Consider the following 27270-nt stretch of genomic DNA (forward strand, 5'->3'; position numbering starts at 1 on the left):
TGTTCTGTTTCTTGTGTGTAGCTGATTCAGAGCTGATTTCTGTGGCGGCACATTTACGCCAATGTGATGGAAAAAAAAAAACATCCTGCAAGTCATCATACTGAGAAACTTTCTCCAAATAATGAATTATCTCCTAATAATTCATTAATATTCCAAGAATAATTACTTATTTTACAATAAGTAGGTAGTATTTCAAAATAACTAATTAATATCTCAAAATAATGACTTATTTTATAGTAATGATTTAATACTTCAAAATTATGACCTACATTATAATAATGATTAAATATTTCAAATTTAAGACTCATTTTATGAGTTAGTATTTTAGAATTATGGGTTAATATCTTAAAATAATGACTTGTTTATAACAATGAGTTAGTATTTAAAAGTTATGAGTTAATATTTCAAAATAATGACTGTCTGTTTAAGAAAGTTTATTATTATACTGAATTACAGATTCTTTTTTTTTTCATCACATCGGTGTAAATGGGCTTCCATATATTTATGTGCCTATTACAGTTCAGTCTCTTTACACAGCTATGGTGAATGGCCCCCAAAGTGTTATAGTTTGGTGAAAGATGGTCACTGATGAATATAGTTTTATGGTATACGACCGTATAGTCATGCTCACCCTCTATAGTGCAGCCTGGGAGACACTGAGCAGTGTTTCCTACACACCACAGGATGGCAGTGATGGTGTCTCTGGTGTCTTACCTGTTCATACTCAAACACACACCTTGCTCTCTCCCAGCAGTGAAGAAAAGAAAAAGACACACACTGCTGTAAAGCTTTAAATTGCTGCCTGTAGGACAGAGAAGAGCTGTTAAACTTGGACCCGCACAAAACCTATTAAATGTTAAACTTGCCGATTAAATAATGAGCCTCTTTGAAGTGGTGTGTCGGGGCAACCTTGTCTTCTGGATGTTACGCTTATATAAGGAGTGGTAACCTCCAGTTGTAAGGTAAACAACCACAAAAAGAGATAAAAATCATAATTATTTTTTAATTTCATTAACATGTTTGACTACTAACAGACTCAGAAGCTGATAAATACTCAGAGATTTAATCTGTGCCACATTTAGCTCAGATCAGACTGATTAAAAACCTGTTAAACATGTAAACAATAACAGAAAAAAAATATATTGTAATGGGATCATGTGGGGAAAACATACAGTAAGATGTAGGGGAAACCAGGGAGTGTTGTAACACTGCGTTAGATTTCCAGGCAAGAAAGTAAAATTTTAAGATGAAGAATATTTTTTTGCCTCGCGTTCATGTAGTGTAGATGCGAGGGTTTGACTTACATAACCTAAAGTGGCAGTCTCTCTAGTTTAATTTGATGTTTGGGTTTCATTAGCTATGTAATGGCTACTTGTAACAGTTCTTTAAAATGATGACAGTTTGCAAACTCGAGGCTAAAATAATGATTGTGACTGTGATGATGTAGCAGGTGTTCAAGGTGAGTTTTATTTGTTGTAGACAAAGTTTGAGAGATCTAACACAAAGAGCCACAATAAACAAAAAGTGTTACTAACATCCCCAGTCTCCCCTACTCTTGATTTATGAGGTGGTCGTAGATAAAGATATTTTCTATGCATAATCATAGTATTTTGAGATTAAATGTACCAAAAGCACTCAGATTGGGTTATTTCTGTGACTTAGATGATGAAAATAGCGTCTCTGTGGCGCTCATCTCTGCTGGTATTTGTGATTATCCCGTTTAATTAAAGGATTAATTTGTTTTTTTCCCCTATGGGAGGAGGCACCTTTTGTTAGGCACCAGCCTGGTGCAGTAGCCTATTATAACGCACAGTCTGCGTCACTTGGACGCAGTTTAAACTGCCTGCTTTTCACCTGCCTCTCCTCTGAAATGAGCAAGTAAAGACGGGAAAATAACTGTCATGTTGCCTCAACCAAACCGGAATGGTGACTTTTGGCGCAAACGTGTGTGTATCTGCGTGTGTGGGTAGGTGTGTGTGTGTGTGTGTGTGCGTATGAAAGAAGGAGAGAGAGAGGTGTAGCACAAACAGGTGTAATCCCAAACAGGTAGAGCTGCGCCTTCTTTTTTTTCTAAAGGGCAAACATGATGGCGTGTGCTTGACAAAGCAACACCTCACCAAACTCAGAGGATTTACACTTTTTCACAAGGACTGACTTTACTTCAGTTGCGACTTTAGGAAAACTAACACCACCAAGGATGATCCGGCAGCACGAGGCGTGAGTCGGATTTTATTACCTGGACTGATGAGCTTTGTTCCAGCGCTGAAATTGTCCCAACTTGCGCAGAGTTAACAGTAACTGCTGAGGAGAATGACATCTCTGCTGAACACACTCTCTCTGTGTCTCTGTGTCCTCTGGATCTGTGGTAAGAAGTCTGTCCAAAGTGTTTTCATGCAAAACAATCTGTGGTATTCTTCTAACAGTGTCTTTAGTCTTTACCTTGTCTGGTATTAGATATGATTTGCCTTCAGGGATGTGCTGTTTTTATTCAACAATGAGTAAATAGTGACCTTTTTGTGAGCTTTTTTATGTGTATGTCAGATGACAGTGATCCTCCGAAACTGTCTGGTATAGTGGTTTTCAACCTGTGGGTTGGGACCCACGAGGGGGTCACGAGATCATTTCTGGGGGTCACCAGATGGCTGCGCAGAGTAAAATAAAATGACACAGTGTGGCAAAGAGCATGGATTGAAAGCCAGGAAGAAGCTCTCAGTGACGATGGCCAGATAGTATTTGTATGCTGTAAAATAGCAAACTTAACAAACCATCACTAGGTATGATGGGAAATGTAGACTGAATTTTAGACTTGTTATAATGATATAATTTGAGTTGTTCATATGCCATACAGTATTTTACCCTTCCTAAGCCCCGCCCCTTTTGGAACCTCTCCTTTCCTGTTTTCTGTACCTGCTATATGTCAGGCAAATTTATGTTGAAAAGAAAACTAAATTTTGAGGATGGTTAAAAGATGTTGCTAGGGGAGGCCTTAGGTTTTAGCATTAGCATTTTGCTACACCAATCTTTAGCTATCTGTCTGATAGCTAGCTTACAGGTCCCTCCATGCCGCTGTGCAGTAATAAATTAATTGACCTTGTGTCTTGTTTCTAGCAAGAAAGGAGAAAGTTGATCAAGGTTCCACTGGGTACCAGTGTTGCTCAACTGTTATTGCAGCACAGAGCGAAAAGGGGCGATTTAGGAAAGCCAATTCCTGAACAGTCTTGGGCAGACAGGGATTAGAGGGTTGCAAACACCAGGCTGGGTGGGGGGATATTCAGTCTATTGCAGTGGCAACAGACTGAATATCTATGTGGTAATGCGGGGAGGGACATTACAAATAAGTATTTAAAATGTGGTATCCAAAGAAAATACTGCAGAAGTGACCTTTAGTTTTCTTGAATATGAAATCTGGCTAATATGCGGCCCACAGTGTCTCATACATATTCATAAGCCGAGTTCTGTATGCTCTGGGCAGGGGGCCAGCTTTTCTTAGGGATAGACTGAACTGGAGCAGCACGGTTCAAGAAAACACTTGTGGTGCTGTCTGATATTTCAGGAAAAACAGGTTGCTGTTGATCAGTTCCCCTACTTCTGTTTGATTCGGAGGAACTGAAAGGACCCTCCTACTGCCAAAATGTGTGTGTACATCTGATAAATGCAGCCTCAAAAAGTTTTTCTACTGCACTGCCTTACTGGTTTACACAGTACAATAATGCATTAACCAGTGTATCAGCCTATTACTTATCAAGCAAGTAAATTCAGGAGTGTATCTGCCAAAATACAAATACTTTACGGTTGAGTGAGCAGTTCTGGAGAAAGATAGTTGATACTTGAATCTCATTCCCAGCTTGTCAAATACAGATGCTTTGGGTTGGGTTGATTGTTGAGTTTCATTGTTTTGTTGAGTTCCACTGATCCAAAGTGTCAGTATTTGAAGATCTTGGAATGAAACTCAACAATCACCCATCTTTCTTCACGATCACTTACTCCTTACTGTCAGCCAATGATAAATAATTTTTTTTTCAATCCCCCATAAAGTCAGGATGTGCTTAGTGATATTCCAGTAATGCAGCGCAGGCAGATTCCACAGTAGACTTAAACCTCACTGTGGCGAACACACACACACACACACACACACACACACACACACACACACACACACACACACACACACACACATTCATGGAAAAACACACCTGTCTGCAGAGTACACTCATCTTGGCTGATGGTAAATGCATGAATCACATTCAACTCACTGACATATCTGAGTAGATTCCCATATCAGGTATTGAATCAACACCTGTAAGAGTCTGACACACACGAGTCCCCAGACTGAGAACCTACGCTGCCACGCAAAGTTGCCGTCTTCAGTGACTTCTTGGTACAAGTCACACTGGCTGATTTTGGAATATTTGGCGATCTGTTCATGAAGATCAGTTTGGATCAACTGAATCTTAAATTCTATTCACCCACATGAAACAGAGATTCATGCAGCGTCTGAAATCACATCCTATGCACTACACACCAAACACACTTTTGTGTAAATAAACAGTTGTTTGTATCTTTTTGGACGCACTGCTCAGCAGGTATCGCATTACTTCCTGAGAGCCTCCTTACCAGTTAGAGATGTGAAACCAAACCGTGGTGACACATGCCAGTGACGAATTAATTTAAAAATATATTACACCCAGCAAAGTGAAAGTACATTTCAACTGAAGCATTCTTGATGTTACACCCTACTGTGACACGACCTTTCATCCGTGTTCAGGCCTTGTGACTTTAGATTTTTTACTAGCCATGCAAACCACATAACTCTATTAATAGCAATATCTGACGGTGTGTCCGTCGATCCTCCATCACTTAAGTCCAGAGTGAAATTTCACAGCAACTGTTGGCATTTTGTACAAACATTCATGTTCTCTAGAGGATGAGGTTTAACTTTACATTGACAGATAACTGACAGTTATAAACAGCTGATCAGCTCACAATGAAGGACTTCTTGTTGCCTGTCATTGTCAAAGTATAATGTTGCACTCCTGTTTGGTGTCCCTGCAGCCTGCAGGCAGCCTGCCTCAACTTCGAGTCAGAGTAGGAGGGAGCATGGGGAAAGAACTTGTTCCAGTATTTTGAATTTGGACCGCAGTCCCCCTCTTTGAACTCTAGGGTGTTACATTTTTCACCTTTAACTTCAGCGATCACTACTTTTTACAAATCTAGATCAGAAAATGAGTGAAATGATTCTGTGCATGAAGCAGTAAATAACAATAACCTATATAATGAAATAATGAAAACAAAAACAAAATTGTCACAAACACACCACACCAAAATAAATAAATGAAATAAATCAAAAGGTTCCAAAAATACAATAAAACATTTACATTCAAGCTTATCAATCTTCATTTTCATTACTTTTTGGAGGAATATCAGTTTTTAATCTGTCAAATACCAAAAAACAAACAAAAATAACTGAGATGTGTTTTTAAAGATGACCACATGCATGAATAACAAAAGACTGGATTTTAATTTAGTCTCCACAGTTAACCAGGATAATCAGTTATGCATCTCACAAACATTGGCTTGGAAATAACAACAAAGAACTGATCTGGCTGCTCTGTTCTGTGCAATCTGAAGTTTTTAAAGGTGTTTTCAAGCAGACTTGATCAGATTACTGGGCTGGTTTCGCAAAGATATTTTACATTAGTCTGTAGTGTTAGACTTGTCTTAATTTTGCTCATAGATTAGTCAATTGCAAGTTAGTCCATTTCACAATAAAAACTGACTAACTGTCAGCCAAATATTAGACACCTTACCCCCAGGCTGACTCAGACTTAACACTCATTGTTATGAAGGATCAGTGATTTCTTTGCTTCTTGGATCATATTTTTATAACTTTTTTTTCATTTTAATGCTCCTGGGATTAACACTGTTTACTGTCACTGTTGTTTATTCCATACCAGATTGTTTCTTGTGTTGTTACACCCCTCGCTAAACTTTGCAAGTAAAAGGTAAAAATAAGTTCCTCCAAAAGACAAATATTTTCTGCTCTGGTAAACAGAGCTGAGCAGCTGGATGATGTCACTCAGACTGCCATTTTTTTTTAATTTTGAAAAAGGTCTTAATTTGCCCAGAATTTATTGTGCCATAGTCTTACTTAAGGTAGTCAAGAACTAAACTGTTTTGTGCAACAGATGAATTTAGACGTTTGTCTGAAGCCTGACTATCTGCTCAAGCTATCAGAGATAGTCAAAGTCTATCTTTGTGAAACCGGCCCCAGGTGTGACAACAACAAGTGAAAACATCATTCATAACATAAGGTGTAACATACTGTATGCAGAGCATTTCCTCAACATAGCGATGCCCTTTCTCATCACGGAGACAAAGTGATCGATCTGGTCAGACCAAGACAGTAAACTTTAGAACTTAACACCCAGTAATTTAGTTTTAGTGACTGGTTGTTTTTTGTGTTAAGTGCTAATTAGCAAGAGTTAGCATGCTAGCATGCTAAACTAAGATGGTGAACATAATAAAAATTAGATGAGCATGTTGATGCTAGCATTTAGCTAAAAGCATTCATGTGCCCCTAAGTACAGTGTCACAGAGCTGTTAGCGTGGCTGTAGCCTCCTTCTGTAGCATCTGTGTTACAATTCTGCTACTGCAACTTGCAACTTGCAACTAAATGGTCACTTGGAGAATTTTGATGTTAAGTCAAAACATACAAAAGTGAAACTGAAAACATAGACATGCCAAAACAGATACTGTGAGTTATCAGTAAAAACAAGTCAGAAGCATCATGTTCTGCACAATGACTGTATTGTTTCTAACAGCAAACAGCGAGACGTCATGAGACATAAATTCCTCAAGAGGCTAATTTTTACTGATTAGTCGGCTCTAGAGGCAGCTGATGAAAAGGCCAGCTATATTGTATTTCATCTTAGATACACACGGTCTGCCATGTTGTGCATTGATATATCATTAGTGTTTGGGCGTAATCCATTTACTGCGATTCATTTTCCATGCAAGCTGTTTTCCTTCAGTCTCAATGGGGTCATCGCCATCAGGAAACCGCTCCTTCAGACAGTAAATCAATCAGCAGCAACACGAGCCCGATGCCAAGAGCAGCAATATAATAACACATTGTGATGATGAATCACCTGTTCAGGCTTTTACTGTAGCATGGGCAAACAACACACTTGTATGCCTTAGCAGAAATTTCACAAAACCTAATTCAGTTTTATTTTAGCAGCATGTCAAGAGAAATATCCCCCAAACAAACTCTTGCAGTTACTTATTAACCATTAAACATGGGTTGCAGAGATCAGCACCTTGTGACTGTGCATTCTCTAAGTGTGCGTGATCGCTGGAGGACAGAAGATAAGGTGACACATTATAGTCTGTCTACATCAAACAGATCAAATTTGATCTGTAAATAGACAGACAGACCGAGAGAGAAGTCGAAAAATGAGAGAGATACTGCATTTGCTAGCGTTTATGGTTTGCGGTTTACAGTGTTGCGGTGTGACAGTATGAGACACACAATACCCAGTGTGTGTTGACTCTCTTTTATGTTCTGTATGTTTCCTGAGGCCCTGTCAAATGTCTCGCTCTGTCCAGACACCGAGGTCTGTAAGTTTGCTTTGAAAACTTATCTTGAGTAACTAGTTAAGCGACATATCTTTAGCTCATCTGATAGACAACCAGTTCTCTCTTCTCTCTTCCTCCTGTCTTCACTCTGTGTGGACTTTTTAAAAACCCATCTGCGCCTCTCTTGGCTTGAAATTCTAAAAATGAAAGGTTTTTTTTTGTACATGCCGTGACATTTTTTCAAAATTTCAAAAAATTTGCTTATTTGCTTTCTGAGAAGAGCGGCACCATTCTTATATATGTCTGTCGAAGCCGATAATTTCCACGTCAAAATGTCTTAAAACGTTGGACCTGTGTTATATATTTTGGTTAGCTGGGCACATTATCCCAAATATTCCCAACAAAGATCAAATCCAGAGAAATTCATAATGCATTCAAATTAATGGTGTGTTTCTGAAGAGCCACTACTTGCTATGTCTTGAAAAACACATTATATTTCAGATACGTCAGAGTGAGCAAGGAAGTCTTCGAATGTGATTAAATGTTGCTTTATTACATTACCTCATCTGTGAACATAATTTCGGTCCTGAGTCATGTCAGATAGATCATCATCTGCTATGGAGGTTGTTTAATAATGAAGACAACAACTCCCATGAGCTCACACATCATTCACAACATCATTAAACTAAGTCGCTGTTATTGGTTTAATGTGAGGGAGACACCTTGTGGCAGAATTCACATATTTTGTGTTTAAATTTGACACTACAGCCAGCAGTCAGTTAGCTTACCATTAAGACTTGAGAAAATAGGGCTAAACAGCTAGTCTGGCTCTCTGTGTCCAGACAATATTTTGGCCCATCATCCCCCGTAAAACCACAACTTCCTATTTTACACTGTGACTTTTATTCAGATTTAGCAAATGGTGACCGTATTGATTAGAGAAATTTAATGGCTTTAGTAGGTGAATTTTGTTGTGTTCTGACCTAGCCAGGCTAGCTGCTTTGCCTTTTGTGCTAAGCTAAGCTGATTGGCTGTAGCGTCATCTTAAACTCAAGCAAAAATAAAGCAAAATCAAGCAGTAGCCTACTTCCTAAAATTTAAAAAAAAATCCTAAGTGAACTGGGGCACTGTGTGGACACTGTTAGCTACTTGTCATAATCAAATTGTCTGCAACTTAAAGCCTACATTATCCAAATGTATCAGTCTACATTATACATGTGAAAACAATCAACTATTGTTTTTACGGGAAGAAACAATGTAACATTGTAATGTAATGTAACATTTTATACTTGTAATGTAACATTATACATGTCTGTTGGGAATTGCACCATCACAGGTTATTCAGAGCACAAGCAGGCTAACTGTAAGTGTTGGCAGATTGGTTTGATGTTTTCCAACCCAATAACTGCCCCAAATCCATTGAAATTGATTCATAATAATAATAATAATAATAATAATAATTTGTTATGTGTTTAAAACCAGCCCAAATCATGGTAAACCAGCCCTGCACCATGCAACCCAAAACAGCCCACCTGGGCGGGAAACCATCCAATCTGTCAATACTGCTAACCAAAAGACGCTCAGACCAAAATGATGTGAATAGTTTGTTTTTCTCTCTACTCAGAGAGCGTACCCTATGGCTAACTTTAAGGGTCAGCAAAGATAAATTAGTAAGGTCAGTGTTCATTCTTCAGTGGCACAATGCTTTGTATAGCTTCTTCCTTGTACACCTACTCTCTTTTGAAGTTAGCAAATTAGCAAGATGAGCTGTTTTCTTTGGCTTAAATCTGCTAATTAGCACATAATGGGCTATTATAAGAAGGTACAGGTTCGGGTTGTGGGTCAAAGATCACTGTTTGCTAGAGGTAGTTGCCTTGCTGAGTTATTTTAGGTAATTTTTTTAATCTTGTTACTTTGTTTTTGTCTTATTACGTCATATTTGGTCTTGTTGTGTCTTTTATGTTTTGTTACATTCTTTAATGTCATTTTGGTCTGTTACTTAATTTTCTTTTTGATACATCGTAATTTTTTGTCTTGTTATGTCATTTTTTGTTTTGGCACATCTTTATCTCTAAAAGTAAAGTATAGATACCTGAAAAATCTACTTGGTTACCTTCAATTTCTGCTGATTGCTCAGAACAGCAGCACTGGTGCATTGCAATTCATCATTTAACCATTTGTATGATCTCTAGAGGGATTGATGTGAGGCGGAATATGTCTTTCTCTCAATATCTCTTTTATTTTTCAAACACTCACCTCCCCTTCTCCTCTTGTAGTTACAGTGACGCAGGGAGACTTTGCAAATCTCCCTACAAAAAATCAACTACGCTCCTTGGCAGACGAGGACACCGTCCTGCCCTGTGTCTACCAACCAGATGAGGGGAACGTGGTGGTGCAGGTCACCTGGCTTAAAGAGAAACCTGATGCCACCAAGGAGCAGATCATCACTGCACACCACACTAATGGACAGACGGGTCAGTTGTCATTGTGGCCTCAAGTCACGGTCACTTAACATCCTCAGCCACATGCAAAAAAGCTTATCTTCACACCGAAAACTTCGCCTTTCCTCACCATGAGAAATGTCATCTTATCTTACACTCACTCAAAGCTTTCCGGTAGTATAACAATTTGGTTTGTCAGTTTCAGATGACATGTGTTGGTTGCAGGCTTTTTTCTCCGCTCATAGAACTAATACAGCTTTAAGGCAAATGTTCGCAACTATCTAAAAGTGTTAAATGAACTGTGGCCTGTGAAAGACGCTGACAGTTTAACTGTGATATCACGTGAATACTTCAAGGGCGCCAAGACTCTGGTCTTTGCGCTGGTTATTTTTGGTGCCTTCTCTTTAGGTTAATTTGTGGTATTTTGAGAATCGAAGCTTACATCCATTGTGAGTGCAAGACACGCTGGATGAGACCGTGAGCTAAACGTCGAGAATGTAAATGCAATTTCGAGGATGCGGGCATGTGTGTGGAACTTAAAGTGACAAATGAAACCCTGAGGTCTGTTTTGAACTTGCTGGACTTAATTTTTTGTGTCACATCCTTCCTCACACACTCATTTGACTCCTGCCCTTCCTTACACTTTGTCTTGGTCTCTCTCCTTCTTTTCTTTGTGTCTGTCTCTGTCTGCAGCATTCGGGACGTGGTCTGGACGCGTGCGCTTTCAGAGCAGCGACCCCACCGTTGACTCGTCTCTGGTCATCATGGGCACGGAGGTCTCTGATGAGGGGACATACATCTGCCACATCAGCACTTTCCCCTCAGGAAACTTTGACAAAGAGATGTCACTCATCGTGTGGAGTGAGTCCCTCCCTCATGGCTCAGTAGAAAAACACTAGCTCAGTTAGCTTGTTACTGCGGCAACAGGAGCACTCATATGTGGGATAGAAACTGATGTTTTTCCAGTCACAAAGGGAATCGATATGACTGTCAACGCTGTTGTTCATATGTGCTTGAGGGCATAATGAGTTCCACTACATGATTCATAATTTAGTAACACATAATAATAACAACATACTTACTCAACACCTTATTTGTCAATACTTTTTCACACATTTAAGGTCCAGTCTGTAAGATTTAGTGGGATCTATTGGCAGGATATGGCAGAAATAGAATATTATATTCACAAGTATATTTTCAATTGTGTATAATCACATGAAAATAATAATTGTTTTTGTTACCTCAAATAATCCACAATCTAATCTGCAGTAGAATCTACCAGTACTACTTTCTTTCTACTAGAAATCTAGTTCCATTATAGAGGAGAGAAAGCAGTCACACCAGAAAAATGCAGATGGATGAATAGCATGTGTTTTTGATTTTGGGATGAACTGTCCCTTTAAGATAAGCGTTTTTCACAAACTTTTTCCCCATGCAGGCCTTTTGCCTCCGTTAGACTTTGACAAAAAATTAAATGGAAATGAATAATGGTTCTTATTTTAACATTTTAATTTTCACACCATTGTTGTAGGCCTACAGGGATTCTTACATCCTCTGACACTGAATGGATTTTTTAAAAATTTAATATTTCATCAGTTAGAATGTGCGTCATGGTCTACGTCTATGGCTCAGTGCCTTTTCCTCTAAATTTTGCCAGTAGCTAGTCTTATGTCTCTCCAGGCTATGGATGCAAAATCCAAAAAATGAATCTTGGAGGGAAATAGCTAATCCAGACAGATTATGTTTTTCTTTTTTTCTGCCAAAAATGTTTCTTTTGATAGTAAGGGTTGCAGACCCCTGTCCTACATGCTTGGAAGAGGCGGGTGAGGGGAAATATTTCAAATCTACCAGCTCACTGCTAGATGCCATGAAATCCTACACACTGCTCATTTAGGTAAAGCATTGTTACACTCCTAACAAGGAATTAATTACAATAATGCTATTTTTTTATTTGATCTTCAGTCTAATTATCCTGTTAAAGACATTTTTCATTAGATTTTCCCACATTTTAAATTTACTATTCAACTGAAACTCTGAACGGAAACTCTGTTAAAAGTCCAGATTAAAGGTGGAGTAAAAGATTTTAGACAAAGATTAGATTAAAGATTAAAAGATGATTGTTCAATCTCAGTCATCTGAGACGCTTTGGGTTTGGTTGATTGACTTTCATTCCTAGCTCTGTCCAAGCCAGCAGCTCAGAAAGTATGCACTTGGGAATGGGGCTCACGGTCAACTATATCCTTTTTCCAGAATCCACCTTTAAATTGTACTTTGTTCAGATTTTGATCAGACACGTCGCCGAGTATTCAGCATTGATCTAAAAAAATTAAAAATTGGGGAAAACATAGTAACTAAAGGGTAGGCAGTGGACCAGAACAATGTAAGGCATAATGAGGGGGAGCATGCAAATCTTTCAAAACTTAAAAATGTATTGTTTTGCATCTTAAATTAGCACAGGTGCTTTGTCACAACACTGACTCTCACTAACTTAATTTGACTAGACAGTGACTGACAACAGTACTTATATTTTTGATCAAAGTTATTGCTATTGCAATGCAGTAATTTTTGGATGTTGGTAGGGACATGTCCTTAGTGTCACTACCCAATTGTACACCTTGCAGTAAAAACTAAATCTTTCATGTGAAATAACCAAAACCATTCTAATATCTGCCATAAAAAGTGTTTATGCAGGACCAATCACTCTACTATGAAGCTGACTGAGGAAATACAGACCCTTAACAGTTTTCTTTAAGTCTATGTGTGCATCCCACACTACCTGCTAAGCATGTTTTCTTCTCATCATTATCTCTGATGAAGTATTCTAACAATCCTCCCTCCAGCCATTCCTATCTCTTCCCTGGACCCTGTGATTCTGGTGGAGGGACAGTCCTATCGGCAGGCTGCTTCCTGCCGCTCTATAGGTCGCCCGCCTCCCCGCATCACCTGGGACTCCGACCTGAACGGCCAGTCTGTCAATCGCACCTCTGAAAACGGGGCGGTCTCCTCACACTACTCCCTGCACCCCCTGAGGGGCATGAATGGCAAGAAGCTGGACTGTCTGGTGTGGCATCCAACTTTTCCGGGCCCACGCCGGCTCAAAAACAAGCTGGTGGTGCACTGTGAGTATTCATCAATAATGCAGAGGCAGTGTTACATAATAAAAATTAAGGTTTCAGTTGATCTCTTGAGAAAGAACTCTAACACATTCAAAACAGAATTTCAATATTGGTAACACTTCCACAGCTTTACTTCACGTTTTAATCACTGTCAACACCATATTTCCCAAGTACTGTATTACTTTGTCATTTCACATTGCTCTCTGTATTACTCAGTTTGGCCTGCAGTACTTACATTTCTTCACCATATTGAATTCACAAAAATTAAACCACTTAGGGTCAAGTTTCCCTTTCCCTTTTTTCATCTAGGGTCCTTAGAGTCCATTTTCAGAATTTTCAGAAACAGTCCTTTAAAAGAAAAAAGAAAATGTTTAACATGCGACAGTGTCTGAATTTATGCAGAAGATGCCAACACACTTTTTGCTGGACAGGGAAAATCCACTGAACATTCTGAGCAATGACATTAGCACTATTCTCTACTGTTTGTCTCCTTTCTTGCTGTTACAGTAATATTTCTTCATTTCTTCATTACTCATTACTTCATCCATTTTTTACACAGCAGATTTCTCACATTGATTTTCTTTTTACATCTTTTGTTTGTATGCATTTGTTATGGTTGAGTCAAATTTACTTTGGATTATTGTGGTTTCCATGTTCTTCAAGGAGAGCAACATTATCATCTTTTTCTTTTTGTTTCTCTTTGTTGTCCATTTTGGAGACGGTAGCTAATACCCTTAACCCTTAGCTCTGGTTTTGAATGTTTGAAACTTACGGTGGTTTATGCACTGAATATTTAGCCTTTACAACATTTCATCCTGGCTTTTTTCTTTTTGTGTTTCATGCCTCCTTCTCCTCTCATTTGCTTCAACCTAACAATACTGTTAAATTCTTCTTCTTCTCCCAAGTTCCTCCTCATGCTGAGGTGTCTGGCTACAATAAAGACTGGTCTGTGGGTATGGAGAATGCTGCCCTGAGGTGCGTGAGTGGAGGAAACCCCAAACCACAGAGTTTCACCTGGATCAGGTACAGTAGGACCCGCCCCCTCTCTGACTGTCTGCTACCCGTGTGACTAACTGTCTGATGCGTCTGGTCACTGCTACTTTCTCATACCTTTGAAGGTGATTATACCAATTATTTTGCTGTGATTTCACCAGTCAAATGGGACGTTCAGCGAGGTTGCACTCGGGTCATCTCAGGATCCAGAGTAACAAATAACAATTACACTTGCAATAATTGTAGTTCTAAGTAAAATGCCTCCACTTGACCTGGATGTTGTGTTTGTTTTCTCTAGTCCTGGTCTTCCTTAATGTGACAGTGTGCTTGAGACTTAAGCTATCTAGCTATCTAAAAAAAGCATGTCCTTCAAAGCCATATTGACATTCAGTATATACTTTAATAAGAGGTTCAGGGAAATTAACTCACCATTTATTATTAACTCACTTTATAGAGATATTTGTCAGTTTCATATTCTTCCATTCTAGTTACAATATCTGGCCTTGTGTGGTTTGGAAACAAAATACACAGTGAACACTTTACACTGTATTCCAAATTAGTCACAGATCTGATTAAAATTCAGTTGATGCTAAAATTTGGTAAAGACTTTCAGAAGAATCATTAACACATATAGGGATTTTGTTTTTCCTTTTTTAGCTTTTATTTGATACACGGCACCACAGGCTGGTTTGAACACATGGCAGCCTCTGTGTGTGGAGCACATGCATCTAGCATCTTAGGCTCTGTCCCAGTCTAATAGGACTGCTTGCTGAGCTAACTAGCTAATTGCAGCTACAGCACAGTTAGCAGTAGTGCGCCGGTGACTTTAGTGTTACTAGAAGAAAAGTTTGTGTTGCAACATTCCCCCGGGCCTAACAGCAAAGTGCAGATCCCACTTGGAGTTTTTTATTTTTTGTGACTAACTAAAGTAAAACTAGCGAAATCTTGGTCGACTTTTCTCAACTACTAATGCTTTAGTCAACTATTGGGGAACAGCGCTTGTGGTAACAGCATGGTATGTCATGTTATGACATGTCCACTTTTCAATACTCAAACTGAAGTGCTCCCAACATTATGTTCCACCTGCCTATCCTGTTTCAGTCTGAAATACATCACTATTTGGACAGTAGATAGTAGTTAAAGGTACCCTGTGGGATTTCTGGAGCAATTTTTTATTTATGTATTTATTTATTTTAAACATGCTGTCCTATCACTGTCCTCTGGCTCTGGTGTCTCAAACATATCTGGACATGTCCAATAAAGCTGCTGGCCAGAGCTTCCATGTTTCCGGTCATTGTCAGGTTGTGGCGGTGTTTGACACTGAGAGAGAAGAGTGGACATCCCCCACCAGCGTTTTGGAGCATTTTTTCATGATTTTGAGACTGAATTTTATTTAGCGTTGTTTTTAATCATTCTAATTTGACAGGGTGGTTAATGACACATATTTCTGTGGTGTGACAAACTCAGAAAACACATTTATTGTTGCTTTCCACGTCCTGTAATGTAGCCTGGTCACTTACATACTCAGTTGAAATAACTTTTTATGGTGGTAGTGGAGGTGGGAATTTCCACCCTATCCACACGACTTAACCAAACAAGCCCTGGCATTGTCACCTCCTGATTCTGCTGCTGATGGAAAGTGATTCAAATGTTGTGTCATTTAAAATGGGACACATCGCTGCCTGGCTTTAATCCCAGATGGTGGTTTGCCTCAAATGCTTGACTTCCTCTGCTTCAGTCGCCTGGTATCATCTTTGAGCCATTTCCATTGGTGCATTAAGATATTCTCAGGGTGTGGCGTAGAGTTTGGCTAGAAAAGAAAACGTATGCCACGAAAAGTGACTTTAAGAAGAATGGCTCCTGTCGAATTATGCGAAGTGACAGTTAGGCCCCAAGGGAGAAATTCCTTACGCACAGATGGAGTGTAGGTATATTTTCACCTGCTGAAATGTAAAGAAATGTAAGTTAAAATATTTGGTAAATTTGGTTTCTACTGATGTGAGTTGTTTTTGCTGAATGATGATCTACATATTAGTTGATGTTAGTCACCGGAACACACCTTGGGAAATGAGTTTTTGTGAGTAAGGCTTACCAGACACACGCCAACATACAAGCATACACACACGCACACACACACACACACACACACACACACACTAAACCAAGTCATCACTGAAGTCTCGAGTTACAATCAACCTCTCCTTACTCGTGCACGCATTTCACATGCAGCAGCGGGCGAACCTGTTGGCTCTGTCAATAAAAGGCGGCAGGTGAAGTAATAGCTGGTGTCACAGTGTCGTGTTGCGGCTTGTGCAGAGAGCAGACAGATTAGACAGTTTCACACGAAGGAGGGAGAAAGAGGGGGATGAGAGAGAAAAGGGAAAGGGATGAGCAGCCCTGATAAGGAGAGAGGTGAAGTAGTTGGAGGGGGTTTGGGGTGAGTCGAGGGGAGGCGAGAGGAGGAAGAGGAAGCAGAATGTGTGAGTTTGTGCGAGATGTTATCATGAAGGTGTCCGCTATGTATGCAAAACAGACAGTTCCTCTGACATGCTGGTAATTAAAAAAAGTATAAGATTATGTTGTGCAATATGAAGGCTAGTGTAGCCTCTGTTTGTTTCAGTGCATATGCTCCTATAATAATAAATACACCTGGTATTTCTGGGACAATGCGGGTTGATCATGTTCACAGCAGTAGGCAGACCTAAAGGTCGAGTCTGTTCAAACGGATTAAGTCAAATACGCTCACAACAACAACACTGAGGCAACACCCCGGACGGTGTTGCTCATCGAAAACATTTTTTCTGAGTCACACTGCCGGGAACTAGTGAATGTGGTGATTCCAAACAATTGAGGGGCATTATTTTGATATTAGTGTAAAACAGAATTGAAATAAGATATATTTTAAAACAAATAAAGCCAAAGTTTTCTACTCTCTCTCACTAATTAAAGGAACTATAAGTCCCTGCATTCAAAAATGAGTACTGTCCAAATAGCCAGTTGGAGCCACAGATCGCATATTAAACTGGATGAATTCCTATTTAATATATGATCTATGGTTAAAGTGTGTTGGTCAGCAAACCTGACATCACCTTAGTGAATCTGAAGGTCATGTATTACAGACATCTGTAACTTTTTATATCATTAAGACATTTTATTTTGCTGTTTTAGTACTGTTGAAACAAACTTCATTCCAAAAACAGGTGTTTTATGGCAGGGACACACTTTTACTTAGTAAAAACTCAAGTTACACCATCAGTAAGACACTTTTCTGATTCACTTTGATCTACAGGCACAACCAGCACATCATTTGCTCAGTAGCATCCTTAAATAACCTGTGATAAAGTGTTTGCACAGATGCACCTACTGACTGGCCACTTTCACAGTGTTTGTTTTCACCTAAAGGGAGGTGCGGTTGATCTCAACACAGTGACGTATGACTGCTAATTCATCTAGCTTCCTGCTAATCAAACATATTCAAAAAGTGAATCATGGGTGGAGCTCAGAGGGCTGAATGATGCTGTGACGATACCCACTGGTCACTAATTTTAAGCCTTAATGTATTTTAAACAGGTGAGTTGTGTAAAAAAACAAACCCCATACAGTAAACATGAATGTGAAAATTAGCTCTAGAGAACAAAACCGTTTTCTGTACCAGGCTGTAAAGTTATTTTTAATTTTAATATGGTTGTCTGAGGGGATTGGCTTGCTTTTCGCATTGGTTTCATTTTTCAGCCCAGCCCAGGTTGTCACTTGTGTTTAGGAGATTAGTGGAGGTTATTTTGAGCTTCAAAGTTATCTCTCCAATGTATAGACAGTGTGTCATTTGTCACTACGTACGTTATTCTGGATCTCTACAGACAGCAGAACTACTTTAAAGTATGTGAAAACATAAATGTGTCATATAAAGTGGAAGCTTTTGGTTCAAAAATAAAGATGCCGGAAAATATGGTAAATGGGATTTATAATTCTAGATGAATAGAATAAGGGGGATTTTACATGTGCCTCAGAACAAATACACATTTACACGCAGCAACATAAATACATTTGTCGAGAAAACAGTGTTTTCTTGTGATTAGCCTGGTGAGAAAACAGGGTCAGTAGTATTATGGATTGAATTATGCTCTTGTAAAGCAGTAACAGATGGTGGGGACAACAGAGAGCACCACTTTTCTATGTTTTCTACAATTACTAATTCCACCTATGTGATTATTATTCTATTAACATACTCTTGTTTAAATGAAATAATCATTATTGGCAAAATGCAGTGCATTGAGGATTTTTTTTTATTAAATATTGTATATTAGTCAAGGAGAGGGTCCAAAGAAAATACTTATGGGGATGGTCTTGCTTCATAAAAGTCCATTGTGTAATTTAAGGGGATCTACAGGCAGAATATGGCCGAAATGGAATATAATATTCATAATTATGCTTTCATGTGTGTATAATCACCTGAAAATAAGATCATTATGTTTTCCAAAGCTTAGAATGAGTTTTGTGGCCACCATGTTTTCCTGCATACTTGGAAGGGGAGGGTGAGGCGACATGTTCACATAATCAAAATCACCGTTAGATCCCACTAACTGTGCGCTGTACCTTTAAAATAGTGACATATAGTATAATGTTCAGTCCCTCACGCCACAAAAAATGAAGAACCCATTACTACAAAGATGTTGAGTTGTGTACTTACATTATCCCAAATGTTTCCGAAGATGCTCACACTCAGAGAAATAGATAGTGTGAAGAAAAGAAGTCCCATGATGCCGCGGTACTTCACAATGTCATCAAACTGCATCTTTTGTTATTGTTTTAATGAGAAACATTGTGTGTTTAACTTGGATTATAAAGTCAGTAAGTAACCATGTGTTAATCTAAATGCCCTGTGATGTGACTTTGTTTTGTTTCTGTGTTTGCAGAATGGATGGAGAGTTGCCAGAAGGTGTGATCCCCCACCCTAATGGAACGCTAGCTTTTGGGCGACCTCTAAGCTTGTCAGATGCAGGCACCTACCAATGTGCAGCAAAGAATGATGTGGGAGTAGGGAAGGCGGACGTGAAGGTTGATGTGCAAGGTACAGTCACTGTCAACATCACACACTAAGACTTGTCATAATAACATGTACTGTGAGAATACATGTAGTCTGCTTCCTTACTGACTCTCCACTTTACAGAATCTGAAACGGAGGAGCAGAAAATGTCCGAAAACATGCTGATGATCATCGTGGGGGCCCTGGCTGGCGGGCTGCTGATCTTGATGCTCATCATCGTCATCACCATCACTTGCCACCACAAACGCAAGAACAAGAAACTGGAGATGGAGCTGACAGAGAAGAAGTATGTCGAGATAACATGATGTTTAATTAAGATAAGACGAGATAAAACCATAATGATCTCCGCAGGGAAGAGTTAAGCCAATAAGAATATCTAAGAATGGAACAAATCAGGGCTATTAAGCATGTTACAACTGACAGTTACATCCATAGAGCGAGATAAGTAGAATTAGAGGAGCGAAAAGTGTAAAATTCAGTTAAATGACTGTGTGTGTGTGTGTGTGTGTGTGTGTGGGATATGCAAAATGAAACTAAAAATATATGCAGGAAAACTAACACCCATTCTTGACAATTGACAAATCATGTCCTACCAAAAAACCTGAAAAAATCACTATACCCAGGGTTGGTTACTAGTTATCTGGTAAAAAAAAATCAGTTGTTCTGTATAGCTAACATTAATGTTTGTTCTGTGTAGCTAATGATAGTGGTTGACTGTGTAGCTAATGTTACAGGTACATGATAAGAGAGGTGTTGATACTCGTGAAGTGTTGTAATGCGTACGTACTGCTCAGGGTAGTACGTAAAGATATGCAGTTATAATCAACTCTGTGAAACCTTTACAGAAACATGATTTAATCAGGCATAAACAGGATTAGTTATACAAAGGACCCCTGTCTCACTTCCAGGTTTAAAATATTCTTGCTCAAGCTTTACATTTTTCCACAAATTAATTAATTAAAATTGCTCTCAGATGTGTGTCAAACCATGACATGTCAACTCCATATCCATTCTAAATCACAGCTAAATATGAATTATGGCTTAAAAATGTGTATTTTAGCATTAAGAGGACTCTGAGCATCTTCAAAAAATAAAATGCCCACTCACTGCGACTGTGAAATGTAAAAAATGTAAAAATCTTTAACTCCTTAAGATATCAGCTCCAACAAATTTTCCATGTGACTGTCTACATTTAATAAAAAATGTAATCACTGGGAGATTAGCCTGTTTTAATAACAAGATTTAATAGCCAAGAGTTTAATCTAATCTAAAATATATGTTCCAAGTATAACTGAAGTGTAAAAATCAAACCGCCCTCAAAAAAAGGGTTTTGTCCCAATTGAGAGCTAAATAAAAAATGAAAAATGTGCAGTGTGAGCTACATTAAAACTTAAAATACTAAAAAGTACACATACTTCACATAAATGTCTCCTTTTTTCCTCTGTCTCTTGTTTCTCAGGGAGGAGATAAGCACTCTCTCCAGGCAAGCTTCTTTCAGGAGGATGAACTCTATCAGCACTGACACCAGAGGAGCGGTACAATCGCTGAATTATTCTTTTCACATTCAACATACATCTTATGTTTTCTCCCATGTCTGAACGACCTGATTCGGCCTGTCAGACTTTATGACACCATTGATCATAATAAGTAGACCTCTGGTCCCATGTTTCTCATTTATTCAAGGATTCTTATCGCAATGAATACATAATACTGCACTCTAAAACCACGACTGTCAGTTAGTTGTGGCAGTCAGATGCTAATATCTCATCTGTCATCAGTCGTTGTTGACCTACTTTATTTTTCTTTCCAAGGAAAAAAGTGAGTGTGTTTGGAAGTTTTGAAACTGCGTGATGTTAGTTAGACTTTTTTGGGGGATTTTGGCAAAGTTTGAGTGTGTTGAGTCCCAGATCTAATCCAGCCCTGTTTCTTCTCACTGTAGACGGAGGAAAACATCCCTCTGAGGGTGGAGGGAACCATAAGGACCAGCTTGTCTTCCCTCGGGGTCAGTCTACGTATCTATCTATCTCTGCATGCAGGGCCAGGGCCGGGGACTGAGGCTTTACTGTCCAGATGCCAGGCGGCTAAGTTCTGAGCTTCAGCATTTCAAATCTGCATGTAGTGCATCCAAGATATTGAGACTAATACTAACAGATTATATTTGTGAAGACTTTTGAGCTACTTTTATTAACTTTTTTCTTGCAAACTTTTGTTTCTAGAGTATGGCTTTGTTTTTTAACTTTTTAAAACATCTGCATTTCACTTATAGGAATAGTTTGACATATATAAAAAGATTGTTTCCACTCCCATGTCTGTCCATTGAATATAAAGCTAAAACTGAAAGTGAAAAATCAACAAGTTATGGCTTTACACAAGGTCTTATAGTGATGATAAGACTCCAAAAAGTCCCTGTGTCCAACACAGAAATAACTGATAACTAGCTGTGACATACCTAGCTGTTTACCTGTTTCTGGTCTTTATTCTAAGTCAAGCTAACTGACTGCTGGCTGTTTAGTTTCATATTTAGCGCACAGATATAAGAGTGGTAGAGATCTTGAGAACAAAGGTGAAGGAGCAAAATGTCGAACTGTTCTTTTTGATTCATACGGTGTCCTGTAATACTGCTGACTTTAACCATGGTGTTATGTACAAGGTTATTCCAGTTCACAATTAATAGACATTTTCTACATTTAGATGCACTGCTAAAACCTTATGTTTTATTTTTTAAGGCCCAGAAAATAACCTTGATCAGTGGGTTTATTTTATGGGTCCATAATTTCTTAATATTTTCTCCTTAAGTTCCCTGGTAAGAACTTTGTATTTTCGGTATTAATTATAGGAAATGATAAGCTCTACTTCAACCCAAGTAAATTCATTCATCAATTTTGTTTAGTATGGGAAACTTAATTTTTCTTATATGTTCATATACTTGTTCCCGTGTCTGTCTTAGGATATACTACCACTGACCTAGAATTAATTATTTGAAACTGTACTTATTGCTCACTTTAATATTACCAACGATAACTACATCATTATTTCTAAGAAGCCTCTTAAAAATTATTAGGAAATTAGTCATAAAAGTCATACCATAAAAGAATTACATAATTCTGCTCTGAATTCTTCTTTCCTGTACAGTAAAGGGAAGAGATAATATTTTTAAAAGGACCCCTAGAGTTTTCACTACTATTCAGCCTGTCAGCAACAGCAGTTATATTACTTTTTAAAATCTTGTATTTCGTAACATAACTAGGCCTACATAAATCTGCCAATGTGGTCATATTGAGATACTTTTTTTAATAAAGGAAGACTTCACCAATAATGTCATTAAGCCATAGTTCAGTATTTTGCTTTCTTGCTGAGAGTTAGATGAGAAGACTGATAACAGGAAGTTACTGCACTTCCTGCACTCAGCCAAGAAATAGTGTGGCTCTAAACTGCAACATGTTAGATGTCTATATTATGGATTAAATAAACCAGATATAACTGCTGGTAAATAGATTTTGAACACAGTCAGACTCATTTTATAGGAGCATATCCAGAAGAGAGACACACTTTTGTGTCCCTGCCGTCGTTTTGTGTCTCTTTGTGGCATTTTTGCATTTCTATTGTTGTTTTCAGTCTCATTGTGGTCTGTCATTGGTGGTGATCAGTCATTTTGTGTCTCTTTGTAGTTGTATGATTGACTTTTATGTCTCTTTATGTTACTTTTGTGTCTTTGTAGTTGTCTTGTGTCTCTGTGATACTTTCATGTCTCTGTTGTTGCTTTGTGTCTTTTTGTGGTACTTTTATGTCTCTTTGTGATACTTTTGTGTCTCCTCATGGCCATTTTATGTCTTTTTCTGGTACATTTGTTTCTCTGTTGTTGCTTTATGTCTTTTTGTGGTACGTTTGTGAGTCTGTTGTTGTCGTTTTCTCTCTTTGTAGTAGCATGACTGATCTTCACAAATGTTAAAAGTCACTTTAAAGAGGGCCCTTGGGCCCCTGAGCCCCAGTAGGCCTGCTCAGTAATCCATCCATGGCCAGGTTAGATGTATCCTCCTGAGTCTTAATGCTAATGCTAATGTTAGTCAATCTATGCTAACTTTCAGTAAGAAAGCAAATAAGCATATTCCCCAAAATGTTAAACTTTTGCTTTAATTCATTAATCTGAAGTCGAAGTAGGCCTAAATAAAGTTATCTCAGTGTTGCTTGGTCTGCTTCTCCTCTATCACTGAGGTCACTTCAGTCAACCTGTGCAACCTGTAGTCAGTGTATGTGTGAATACTGATTGGTGTGTTTTCCTGTATTGATAGGAGCACGCTCAATGCCGTGACAGCCGATCTACTATCTCAGGTGGGCGGGGAGGAGGAGTGGGAGCATACGACTATCTGGGCAGACCAGTGCTACACAACAACTCGAGGAGGGGGAGAGACAGGGCTCTGGATAGGGACGAGGAGAACCGATTAAGAGTGGAGACATATGTGAGAAACAGCACCATGTCTTTGGTAAGTGTGTCTTTGTGTGTTTCTGGGCAAGTCAAAGCCTGATTTCACTAATAGTGGAATGCATCTCACCCAGCTTATTAGCCTTTGCATACTTACCTGACGATGACGTAATTTATAAGTGTGCCTGCACTGTGTCTTTGCAGCAGGAAACTCGTTTCCACCCTCCTCTCATGCCATCGTCCTTCCCAGTGGTACAATCCAACGAGATTGTCAGACAGCTGAACGGCAGCGCCATTATCCCAACAGACGGAGGTTCACGGCCAGGAAGCGTCGCCAAGAATCACCAGCCCGCTCCTATGAGCTGCAACTACCCACCAGTAACAGATGATGAGGACGAAGTTGATGAAGGTTTGGGCGGTCCCGCCAGTCAAGAGCATCCTGATGATCAAGACAGCGAGACGAACAGCTCCCAGGTGTCCGAGGCTCACAGTACGCGACGCTATCAACAGAGCAATGGAACACTCAGACCGAAACCCCGGCCAAGCCCGACTATAGTCAGTCCCCATGCCTCCGTGATCCACAAGGCCCAGATAGTTTAGCAGGCAGCTGGAACATAACGTGAAACTACAAGACTGACCATCTCTGGTCTTACGGATACGCCGTAATCACAATGCTGCATCTTCTTTATTATGAGGGAACACGGTGCAATAGAACAGTCTGTAAAGAAAAACCCACTCCAAAGTATCTACTGGACTCTTCCTGATCTCTTCATGACATTGGGTGACGCGTGTTGCATATTTCCAGGGATTACTGGCATTAACAAAGACAATGTCGCAATATTTCCTGTGCAGCTGCTACAATCAAAGACAATATTCTTTGCTCGTCTTTCGCAATACAGCTTCTGTTACTCAGGCTGTAGCTGACAGGTGAACTCAGCTGACATACTTTTTGTGGGGGATGTTGAAGCCACTCAAGAACATGCACTAGGAAATCAGGAAATACAAGAGAAGTAGACGAGGCTGTGGGAATGTTGGTACATCGAGAAGTAGATTGCAACACATCTACTCAGAGTGGATTTTTGCTTCAGTGGTGTTCAGTATCAGCACTGTGCCTGTTTTAAGTTCCCTTACACAACATGGTTTGGGATGTGATCCAGACCACGGGCTTGTTCGTCGCTTGCCACACCTGCAACATGCATACCTCCATATTGTCTTACTGTCCTCATGCCTTTGCCTGCATGGGCACTGAGACAGTTTGGATGAGATAAAGACTTCAAACAGCCAAAACATGACTAGTGCCTTTATCATGTGCGCCATGACTTGACAATTGTAAATTTGTAAAAAATATCCAAATGATTTCTGTTTTTAACTATGTTTTTTGAAATATTTTTATAATACTTAAAAGTAGAATATTCAGAATTTGTCAGTTGCTGTTTGTAAACACACCAGCAAAAAGTTGCATCTCATTCACAGGTTGTAAAAATACCATTGCCTAGAGTTGAGGTTGATTTCCGAGTCTTATTCCGAAGTTGCCAAATACCGATGCTAGCTCACAAACATCCCCAATACAGCAAAGTGCTGATAAAAAGGGGAAAATACAGGCAAAGAGCAGGGTCTCTGCAGATAAAGACACCATTACACACTTAAGGCATCATAAATGATGATTTAGGGACTATTTTTGTATGAATTTATACATTGTTTTTGAGGAAATTCCAGCATAGTATGCCTTAAAATCAAAAGAGTCAATTATATAGTAATTAAGCATATCAGAAAATGCAATATATCTATCTTTTAGTCCCCATATCTTCCCCTTTTTTTTCACCAACCTCACATCTACACCTTCAATCACACACATATTTATGTAGTAGATGTGAATTTAAACACTTTTTTACTTATTAGACATGAATAAACACACTAAATAAAGTGGAGGTCATATATGTTGTGTACCTTCAGGTATATACATACACACACGCAGTGCATGAAAGGTGAAAAACTGCCTAATGTTTGTAAAATAGATTATTTCTTTTTTTTTATTTTGTATTGGTTTACGTGTTACTTGGCTGCTTTATTGGGATATTTTTTTAAATGTATATGGACTCATGGAACATAGTGCCAAAAAAGATGCCACAACTGCGGACATACTGTATCTGTACTTTGTGCTTTTTCTTTTGGGCATCCAAAACAGGAGAATACTTTTCCAAGAGGAGTCTAACATGATCTGTTATTATTTCTAATACTATGCAAAACCAAGTATGTACTGTTTGTTGTATTCTATTTGTTTGTGTATTTGTGAGCAGGATTACAGAAAAAAGTATTGGCCTTATTCTAATGAAACTTGGTGGAAGGGCATAGCATGGGTCAAGGAAGAATTCATACATTTTTTGAGCAAATCCAAATAATGCGCCGGACACAAACTATTTTTCACTTTCATTAACGCGATGTGATATGGCATTTGGCATTGGCAGAGGTCTGCACTTTGAAGTGCCCTTCTATTTTTATTTTTTTGTTTATATGCGCTATATATGTGGATGTGAGTGTTGTTAGGTTGTGTTACAGCCCTGATACTGGCAGCAATGTGCCAAAGGGGCAATTAAAAAATATCATTTGCTTTTTTGGCAAATATGAAGTATTATTTTGTTTTTTGATTTCTATTACCTTCTGTAAATACTGTTTTTTTTTTCAAACACAAATATCAAAAGACTTCTGAGTTACAAGTGTTGTTTTAAAAGAATGCTGGGACAGTTTGTCCCATGTAGTATTTGCTGGCAGCCAAAAGGTAAGAGCTGAATGGTTTCTTCATGGTAGATGGTGTTAAGGCACTATGCTTGGATGTAGGTTGTATTTGTTGCAGACAGTGCCCCCTGATGTCTACTGCTTGACAGTGCAGAGACTTGAATGAGCCTTCAAACTGCAGTACTATGAAAGACTCTGCGTTCCACTGTGACTTTGGAAAGTGATCTTCTTGGTCACACGCCTGGATTTTCATTCATTTTGAGGGCTAAATAGGGTGTCACCTTGTATTGATGGGATGAAATAAATATGCATGGTTTTGCCCTTCTTACAGAGTGTTTATTTGTACTCAGGTATGAATAGACACATGGCAGCAACTTGGCATTCACACCTGACCCCCTTTTTTTTAGCTATAAAACATCCCTGTCTCCTTTCCTCAAGAGGCTCTTGTCTTTTGTCAGGCCGCCATTGTAAATAAGAATTTGTTCTTAATGACTTGGTTAAATAAAGGTAAAATAAGAAAATGACAAATAAATAAAAACCCATGGTGGATGAATGGATGAACTACAGAGATTTCCTGTGGGAGAAGAGGGTTTCAAGTCCTGCCCTGGACAAACATTATTGATAGTAGTGTGAAATTACTTGTCAGACATACCTGTTAGGTAGTGTTTTATTATTATTTTCAGTTTTCATTTGCAGTAAAGAGACCAAGACCAGAGTGTATTGAGACTGAGGCAAGATCAAGACTTTGAGGTGTTGAGATTAAGACCAAGACATACAAAGACTGTTAGTTTTACAGGAAGTTTTACATCCAATAACAGAAATGATGTTAACAAATAAATCAGACAGTATAGTTGTACTCTTGACCAGTCTTGAAATGAAATCCAGAGCCTTCTTTGTCTGAAACTGTGACATGACTGAGTAAAATAACATTAATTCCGAAATGA

The 27270-nt window shown here is 38.8% G+C and overlaps 1 protein-coding gene across 1 annotated transcript; it reads left to right on the top strand.

Annotated features, from left to right (window-relative positions):
• The first annotated feature begins 2295 nt into the window (after window positions 1-2295).
• nectin4a (nectin cell adhesion molecule 4a) lies at window positions 2296-26651 on the top strand. Its single transcript, XM_084712656.1, has 11 exons — window positions 2296-2365; window positions 9856-10053; window positions 10714-10881; window positions 12861-13139; window positions 14042-14159; window positions 19043-19197; window positions 19297-19459; window positions 20633-20708; window positions 21113-21175; window positions 23463-23654; window positions 23798-26651. The coding sequence occupies exons 1-11, from the start codon at window positions 2311-2313 to the stop codon at window positions 24191-24193; spliced, it is 1863 nt and encodes a 620-aa protein (XP_084568782.1). The 5' UTR covers window positions 2296-2310; the 3' UTR covers window positions 24194-26651.
• The last annotated feature ends 619 nt before the right edge of the window (window positions 26652-27270 follow it).

This window comes from Lutjanus erythropterus, chromosome 23 (assembly GCF_056507025.1).
Source record: "Lutjanus erythropterus isolate fLutEry1 chromosome 23, fLutEry1.hap2, whole genome shotgun sequence".
In the NCBI taxonomy this organism is placed as follows: Eukaryota; Metazoa; Chordata; class Actinopteri; order Lutjaniformes; family Lutjanidae; genus Lutjanus; species Lutjanus erythropterus.